Consider the following 9,130-nt stretch of genomic DNA (forward strand, 5'->3'; position numbering starts at 1 on the left):
CCTGAGGACGCACAAGTGCCAAGAGCGGCTGGGGGCTGGCGGGTCGGCTTGCCTGAAGCGGGGGTTGGGGGCCTCCCGGGGCACAGACTCCTGACCTGTTCATTTGCCATTGTGGCCTCTGCTCTTCCCCAGGTAGATTATGAGAGTGAGGAAGAAGAGAATGAAGAGGAGAATGAAGAGGAGAATGAGCAAGAGGAGGAGAGCCCTAACATGGAAGTGGGGGGCCCTGAGGCAGGGCCCCAAAACGGGGAGGGCAGCCAGGGCCCGGAGACCGAGCAGCCAGAGCCTGCCTCACTGGTGCCCGGCAAGAAGCGGGCACGCAGACAAGGCCCCTGCAGAGCGGACGCCGAGCTGAGGGTCCAGGCTGTGCGGAACATTCACTCATCCATCCAGGATTACACATTCGATATGGAGGAAAGCCTGTGGTGCGAGGTAGGGCTGGGGGCTAGGGCCCGGAGGCGGGGGCTCTCCTGGTTGTGGGAGGGTAGGAAGAAGGATCACAAGCCAAGTGCTGTCCCAGACCTAGAATTAGGGTCTCAGCTTCGGAGCGGGACGGGGTCTCGGAGCCCATCTGGCCCAAACTGCTCATTTCCAGAGACCCAGCGGGAAGAGACTTGCCCAGGATAACACAGGGAGTCGGCCTCAGCAGCAGGATTCAAACCCAGGTCCTCTTAGGTTCAGTTAAAAATACCTGCGTTGGATGGTCCAACAGCTGAGAGCTCAGGGAGAGATGAGGACTGCTGTGTAATCACGTAGGAGGCTGAGAGGAGGCCGGAGGGGAGGCTGAGAGGAAGTGGAGGAGGACAGGACAGAGGACAGAGACAGCCGAGGTGTGTGTCAGCCAGGGAGGTCAGAGGGTCAGGGCGGGATGGCGGATAGCCTTGGTGCTGCAGCTGCATTCGGCTTCCTGCCTCTCCCACCTCCCATCTTCATGCCTTCAGGGAAGTTTAGCTCCATCCCCCATGCCCCCAAAGGCGGCCCAGCCCTCCTTGCTCCCCTGGACCGGTCAGGGCTTAGTGGCAGGGCCTGTGCTCCCCTGGAGCCTGGGCTACAACTTGGACACAGACACACAGACCTGAGTGAGAACTCTTCATCCTCTACCAGGACTGCCCCTACCCCAGGCCCAAGGTTGGCCGTCTCTCTGCTTCCTAAGCAGCTCAGAGGCCTTGGAGGCCTCGTTTGAACCCGGGGCCTCAGAGCACCGCCTCCTTCCCAGGTGACGCTGAAGCTGCCGCTGATGAAGGTGCACTTTGACCTGTGCTCGCTGGTGGTCTCCTTGGCCCACAGTGCCGTCGTCTACCAGACCAAGGGAATCACCCGCTGCCTGCTCAATGACACCGTCAACAAGAAGCAGGAGAGGGAGCTCATCCTGAACACGGAAGGCATCAACCTGCCGGAGCTGTTCAAATACGCAGACGTATGTGCCGCCCGAGAACCAGAGGCCTCCCCGCCCAGCCCCCCTCGCCTCCGGCCTTGTGCTTGTGGGTCCTCTCCTCTTTTCAAAGCTTCCCAGCCCGAGGGGAGAAGCCTCCCAACAGCCGCCAGCCCCAGCACAGGGTGTTATTTAAGTCCAGTGGCCATTGGGCATCTTCAAAGCCAGACCGAGTGTCACCACCCGTGGCCGCTCTTAAATAAGAGGAGAGAAGACACCCCCAGGAGACCCTCTCACTGTCTGAGAGTGGCCTGATGCATGTCAGCATGGCGGGGGGCGAGGGGGGCTTTAAATGCCTCCGTGGGGCACGTGGCCTGCTTCTCAAGGGAAACTTTTCTTCAGACTAATCAGATGTACATGTTTAAAAAATATCTGCTTTGTATCGAGTCACTTTGCTGCTCTTATAGTGGACATGAGCCTCGTGAGGACTTGGCTAGCTTACAGTCAGCCGCTGTGTGCGTGTGTGCATGCGCGTGTGTGTTGCTGTGTCCGACGTGTCCGTGTCTGTGTCTGTGTTTTCTCTTTCTTCCAGCCATTGTCGCTCGGGCTCTTGTGTGCCCTCTCCAGGGGGAGGTTGGAGAGGTTGGGCTGGCCACCCTGCACATGTCATTTCCTTCCGTCCTTTCGGTAGGTCTTGGACCTTCGCCGTCTCTATTCCAATGATATCCACGCCATGGCTAACACGTATGGCATAGAGGCTGCCCTGCGAGTGATCGAGAAGGAAATCAAAGACGTGTTTGCCGTGTACGGTAAGATGCTTTCCTGGAGAGGTCTGGCTTTCTGCTGTTTTAAAACTGCGCGGGGGGGGGGGGGGGGGTGCAGCTAGGTGGCGCAGTGGATAGAGCACCGGCCCTGGAGTCAGGAGTACCTGAGTTCAAATCTGGCCTCAGACACTTAACACTTACTAGCTGTGTGACCCCGGGCAAGTCACTTAACCCCAATTGCCTCACCAAAAAACAAAAATTAAAAAAAAAAACTGCACCGGGGGCCTTCTGGGCAGGGAGAAAGGGAGGTGGGCGCTCTCTGTCCTGCTCAGTAAAGTGTGAAAGGGGAGGTTTGGATGTGCTGGTCAGTGTCTTCAGGAGCCCAGGCTCCCCGGAATCTTTCTGGGGCTGTCTCATTGAGGATGTGTCCTTCTAACCGGCTGGCACCAAACCAGGCTCTAAGGGACCATTCCCAGGTAGAAGCAGTACGTCTGTGCCTCCATGATCTCATTGTAGGTGGTCCCTCCATCAGGACAGATTGCAGCCCGTTCATAACCTCTCTCCCTGTGCCCTTCCAGTCCATGGTGGTCTGTAACTATTCCTTGGAGCATCTGCCCAGCCCATAAAATAAAGGCTCTTTGTTTAGGGGTTCTGATATTTTATGGGTGATGGTGCCCCCGCAGGGCTGCCCCTCTCCTTTCCATCACTTTGGCTGTGTGACAGGCCAGTCTTTTCTTCTGCCACATGGGATCATGCTGCTTCTCACCCAGAAGTCATTGTGGATGGCATACAGTAGCCAATCCCTACCCACTGTGCATCTGAGCCTTGAGTCACCCAGAACTTAAACCTTCTGAGAGAGGACATAGACTGGAAGCATCACCAGCTAATAGATGTCAATACTCCCTAGAATTCGTTAGAAAGCCAGTGTATCAAAGATAGGCCTTTGCAGGCGCCAGCAGCTTGGTTGCCCATCCATCAATGTGTCACACCTGGGCCACATGAATAATTCGTCCTAAAATCTCCGTCATGAATGCCTATTGACCCATTGACTCACTCAGGTGATCTTTCCTCTCGTGGAGACTTGGGAGAAGAGGGGTCAGAGCGGAGACAGCTGCAGTGAGAGGCAGCTTGGCCTCAGCCAGCAGGACTAAGGCCCTGGGTAGCCTCAGTGCAGACTCACTATGAAGGCCGTGGTCGTTATTAGAGCTCAGTCCTAATGTGGAAAAGACTAGTTAGGAGGTGGATTGGGTTCTTTCTCACATGAAGACTAGGTGACCCCCATGGGCAGCATTGTGGCCACTGGCCTTGGCCTGTCCAGGCCAGGCTAGCGGAAATGGTCTGGAATCCCTTCCCCCTCTGGGGTTCTGCCATATTCTAGGGGTCAGTACAGTCACTGTCGTGTTATCTGCCCCAGGGACAGCCGCCAAACCTGCCTGGCCTTCGAGCAGGACATGCTGGGTGGGCATGGGCACCCCTGCTTGCCATCTTGTGGCAAACAAAGAGCTTTTTGGCACCAAGTGTGTCACGAGAGCTTTCAAAGGTTGTGCTGAGCCATGGTTGATGTGACCGTGTACCAGCAGCGGGTTGTGAAACGATGCTGGTGTTGCTTTTTGCTTCTCTCGGTTAACACTGAGCCATTTTCTGTGTTTGTGATGCTGTTCACTGCCCGCCTTGGCCTTTGCCTTCTGTTTCACATCTTGGAAAAAGAGCAGGTGCGAGTGGCCTCCGAGCCTCTGGCCCGCTGCCTCTGTTTCCTTTTTTGGATGCATTGCTTGGTTTTACTGAACTGATTGGGCCCCTTCCTTTTTATTTATTTTTTTGGTTGGTTGGTCATTTCTTTAGTTGCATTTTGAGTTCTGAGTTGTCTCCCTTCTAACCCCTCATGAGAAAAGGCCACCATTGTGTGTGTGTGTGTGTGTGTGTGTGTGTGTGTGTGTGTGTGTGTGTGTGTGTGTGTGTGTGTATGGAACCACAAATACATCCACATATCTCTTCTTTCTCCGGAGGCAGACATCTTCCTTCATGGGTCCTTCATAGTTGATATGAATCTCCATATTACTTAGTCATTCAGAGTTAAGCTTCGAACATCTTGCTATCACAAGTGGAATCAGCTGCTTCCTGGGCAGAGCCATGGAGGTCGAGGCTGGGCGGGGTGGGGGGGGGGTCCAGAAGGTTCTTGTTTGGGTCCCTTGTGGCTCTGAAAGTCAGAGGCTCTGGACACGCCTTTTCTCTGAGGCCAGAGATCGAGGTGTGCATTCACTTAATGGGCAGAGACTTGGGATTTCTCTATTTGTCCAACCTTCCATGGCAACTGAGACAGGCACAGAACCTGCCGTTCTCTTGTTCAGCTGTTGCGTGGTCCTGCCTGGTGTGGATGCTGCCAGGGCAAGGTGACCAGATGCCCATGAGATGGAGCATCATGAAAAAGCCTCCTCCGGTCCCTCCATCCTTCCTCAGGCTCCCTGAACTGTCAGGGAGGACAGGACTTCTCGATTTAATCCAACGAAGATGACTGTGGGCCGAGGGGCTATGCCAGATACGGGGGGGTGTGGAAACAAAAAGGAAGCCGTCCTGTCCTCGGGGAGGGGGCACTCTCCTGGCAGGACACAGTGCAGGTGTAGACACATGCAGGTTGTTGGCAGGAGGTGTTCCCAAGGGGAGGATCGGGGGCTGCTTCACAGAAGGAAGAGAAGGGATGCTGAGACGCAGAGTGGGGGAGGAGTGTTCAGACGCGCAGGAGATGGAATGTATGAGAGAGCGCTGTGAGAGCAGGAAGGATGAGTGTGGAGCCCCTTTAACATCATTCTTAAGAGTTTGCAGGGAGGGGCAGCTAGGTGGCACAGTGGATAGAGCACCGGCCCTGGAGTCAGGAGTACCTGAGTTCAAATCCAGCCTCAGACACTTAACACTTACTAGCTGTGTGACCCTGGGCAAGTCACTTAACCCCAATTGCCTCACTAAAAAAAAAAAAAAAAGAGTTTGTGGGGAGCCAAGGCCAGGAGCCCAAGAGTGACCAGGACACCTAGTGTGGCCACAGTAATGAACAGCACAGTAGGGAAGAGAGATGCACATACACCCATACACGCACACACAGCAGAGAATTAGTGAAAGAAATGCCAGTGCTTTCATCTTGCTCACCCTCGGTCAGGTGTCCTGACAAGCCTGCCTGCCCTTTCTCCAGTCTCTGATAATCCTTCCCCATTTTCTTTGTTCCCACAGGCATCGCAGTGGATCCCCGGCACCTCTCCCTGGTGGCTGATTACATGTGCTTTGAGGGCGTTTACAAACCGCTAAACCGCTTTGGGATTCAGTCCAACTCCTCCCCTCTGCAGCAGATGACGTTTGAGACCAGCTTCAAGTTCCTGAAGGAGGCTACCATGATGGGTCAGTGTCTGGACGGGGCTCTGGGGTCACTGGCTTTGCCTGCCCCTCTCTTGGGATCCTGCCTCCCTCCTGGGCCCCACCCTGGCTGTATGGGGAGTGACAGGGCTTGGGTTTAGTTTGGGGCAGGCAGGCTGGGATTATCTGAGGAAGATCATCTTTATAAAACACAGAAAGAGCCATCCCGGCGAGGAGCTCTGGGTCTTGGGAAGCCTGGGCAGGCCTGGGGCCTCGGCTGGACTTCTCTGTGGGTGACCAGCCAGGAGGCCGCTCTGTCTGCTCCCTCCAGCCATGTCAGGTGGCCCCTCTGGATCTCTGCCCTGACTGTCCACAGCTTCCTTTGGTGGGGTCCGGGCAAGGCTTCCTTTAGAAGGTGGCATCTGAGCCAAGGAGAGGGAAGCCGGCAGGTGGGGGTGAGGAGGGGGAAGGGTCACAGCCTCAGAGCCAGTGTGCTGAATCATGAGGGATGTGCAGGGGCCTGGGGAGGGAGGCCGCAAAGCCTCTGGGGCTCTGTGCTGGGCCCCAGGAGATGAGGCAGCATGTCGGGGGGGGGGGAGCTGCCCTTGTCGCCCCCTTCTGTTGTGTGGAGCCTTTTTCAGATGTGTTAACAAGCTTGAGAGCCCCTCCGGAGCCCTCGCCAGTCTAAGTGAACTGATGTGGGGGGGGCTAGGGCTTGGGTGGGAGATGGCTGCTCTTGTGACTGTGCCAATAGTCCTTCCTGGGGCCAAGCACACGGGGCAGCAGCTGCCCACCCCCTGCCCAGCGGCAGCATGCTGTGGGCAGCCCAGGCTTCTTAGGCACCATGCAGTGGGATGGGCTCAGCCATCTCACTTCTCAGCGCCTCAGGTTCTTCCTCTGGAAAATAAGAGTGGTTGGATCAGAACGACTTCTCGGGTCCCTGCCAGCTTCCAGCAACTTGGCCTCTTATGTAGAGTGCTGGGCCCAAGTTCCAATAGATCGGGGTTCAGAATCCGCCTCAAAGGCTTCCTGGCTGCTAGGTAGGACCTGGGGTCAGGAGGAGCTGAGTTCAAATCTGGCCCCAGACAAGTCCTGGCTGTGTGACCCTGGGCAAGTCACCAGACCTCTGCCTGCCTCAGTTTCCTTGTCTTTAAGGCTGAAATGAAAATGGTGCCCTTCTCCCAGGGCTTTTGTGAAGCTCAGGTAAGATGAGGCCTCTAGTATCTTCACTCTCCGTCAGCGTGAGCCAGTTGTCCAGGCTTGGACTGTGGATGGTCTTGTAGAGTCGACAGCCTCAGTCTTGCTCATCTTTATCTGCGAGGCGCTGTGCCCATGGAAGCCCTCTATGCAACATCAGCAGCAGCTACTCTTGTGGGATCCAGTCGTGCCTGTTACTTCTTGGCCATCCCTGTAGCCCAGGGAAAACCAGCCTCCTGTGTCAAGAGAAAATGTTGGCCTCAGAGCCCTGAGGGGTGGACCTGGAGGAGGTCAAGGGGAGCTCTCAAGGCCGATGGTTTTCTAGACATTTCTAAACATCCCAGTGGCCTCTCGCCCACAGGGTCTTTGGTGGGAGGGGTCTCACCCAGAGAGTCTCCCTCTGATGGGAGTCAGTGTCCTCTCCCTGGCCTCGGATCCCCATGGCTGGCCTCTTCTAGGCCCTTGTCCAGTCGGGCAGCGCTTGTTTTCCTTTCCCTGCTCAAGAGTGAGTTTCCTGCCCCTCTGAGGAGGATGTGAGGGATCAGCTCTGTCTGGGCCATGCAGATGGGCAGGGACACCCACTGAAGTAACTCTTTTGTGTTTGTGCCAGGTGCCCATGATGAGCTGAGGTCCCCTTCGGCTTGCCTGGTGGTCGGGAAAGTGGTCAAGGGAGGGACCGGCCTGTTTGACCTCAAGCAGCCCCTGAGATAGCCGCGGCTCGCTCCTCTTTCCCTCTGGTCAGTGTGTGAGACCCGAGGCTCCCACCGCACTCATCTACCTCATGGGAAGGACCCCTGGAGAACTCTGGGACGGGCTGGTGACAGCTGCCACCGTCGTGACCTTCCCCATTCAGATTCTCTCCCGCCCCTTGGCTGTGTCATCGTGGAGCAGGCTTGGTCCCCGTTTGCTATCCTGGCTTCCTCCAGAAGCCGCCAAGCACTAGTTGTGGGCAGCCTGGGACTCAGGGCCTGCGTTCTGAGGGACGGAATATCCACAGATATTGGAATATTCAGAATAAATGTAACATTGAGAGACTCAGAGTGGCTTGGCCCTGGGTGATTAGGGAGGGAGGGCACTGGTGGTCTGGGGCTCCAAGGGCCCTTCCCTGCCCCATCAGGGCCTCGGAGGGGAGTTTGGCTTTGTCTTTCCCGCCTCTCCTGTGGACTCTGCGGGCATTTTAGTGATCCGATTGCTAAATCCTCACATGGCAGCTGATGCTGTGCCCGGGAGGGGCGAGGGAGACCGTGCGGGCGGGCAAAGGGTGGGACTCTGGGCCAGGGGCCCATGTTTGTGTGGGCTCTGACTCAGCAGGACGGACTCTGCCTGCCACACAATGCCCTTGACAGCAGTTATTTGAGGAGGCAGAAGAAACCACAGACTTCAAAAGCCCCGACCCTCGAGTGACTCAGCTTCCTGCCCTCCAGCCGCAGCCTCGGCCTGGCGCCGATGCCCGGCCAGCTGGGCTGGAGGAAGGAGCCTTGGTGGGGCAGGTCAGCCGAGGGCCCTGGGGAGAAGTCTGTCCATCATGACTTCCGGCACCTCTGGTGGGTGCTTTCTACATTGTGCACATTAAAGGACTTGTGTCCTGCGTCACACTCGGGCTTTCCGGTCCCTCCTGCCACGAGGCTCTCAGATGGTCTGTGATTATCACCTGTGTGAGCTGGCAGCTGTCCAAACAGGCCCATGCCCCCTTCTCCCCACCCCCTTCCCGTGCGTCCAGCCGTGGCTCATCCACCTGGCCGGGGCATTTGAATGAGGTATTTCCCTGGTTCCGGTCACTGCTTCAGACAAGCAAACATCCCCGCCCTGGCCTCACGGCCTTTTTTGTCTGGATTGACTCTGGTGCTCTGCTATGCGTTGTTGTTGTTTTTAAAGAGGACCGTGACATCGGGGTGATATCATGATTTTCAGTGAATTGAATGTAAGTGAGCCGAGGCTGTGCAGAGTCGCCAGCCTCACTGGGCCAGATGTGGGTCAGGACAGCTGGAGCGGGTCCAGATGCAGGGTTGTGTGACTCGGGATGTGCAGAAGCTCACGTTCTCCTTTGTTCTCATGTTATTCCATCCCGGGCTGAGTAATAAATGACACTGAGAAACCTCCCGGGGATCAGTTTTTTCCTCCTTGTCTTGCAGCTCCCGCATTTGTGAGGGGAAGGTTCCAGGGCTAGGATTTCCTGGCCCGGTTATTCCCAAACCCTGGCGTGACAAGGGGGGAGATACCAACTCCAAGGATGTCCTCCAGATTCTTGTCACTGGAGTGAGATTAACAGTAATGAGCTGGTCAGAACCAGGTTTGCCTTGTACTAACACGGGGCTTCTGGGCTTTGAGCTTTCCGGACCCCTTGGGCAGCCTGGGAAATCCTATGGGCCCTTTCTCAGCATAACGTTTTGAAAGGCATCAGATACATAACAATGACAAAGGAAACATGTAATTTGTTTTGTTTTGTTTTGTTGCAGGG

At 56.1% G+C, this 9,130-nt stretch overlaps 1 protein-coding gene across 1 annotated transcript in view; it reads left to right on the forward strand.

Annotated features, from left to right (window-relative positions):
• POLR1A (RNA polymerase I subunit A) overlaps positions 1-7,710 on the forward strand; it is a 70,416-nt gene extending 62,706 nt beyond the window's left edge. Inside the window, 5 exon segments of the mRNA XM_043988292.1 lie at positions 133-432; positions 1,217-1,417; positions 2,064-2,181; positions 5,356-5,520; positions 7,283-7,710. Coding sequence (XP_043844227.1) covers positions 133-432; positions 1,217-1,417; positions 2,064-2,181; positions 5,356-5,520; positions 7,283-7,383 — 885 coding nt within the window. The 3' untranslated portion in view covers positions 7,384-7,710.
• The last annotated feature ends 1,420 nt before the right edge of the window (positions 7,711-9,130 follow it).

The sequence above is a fragment of the Dromiciops gliroides genome, chromosome 2 (assembly GCF_019393635.1).
Source record: "Dromiciops gliroides isolate mDroGli1 chromosome 2, mDroGli1.pri, whole genome shotgun sequence".
In the NCBI taxonomy this organism is placed as follows: Eukaryota; Metazoa; Chordata; class Mammalia; order Microbiotheria; family Microbiotheriidae; genus Dromiciops; species Dromiciops gliroides.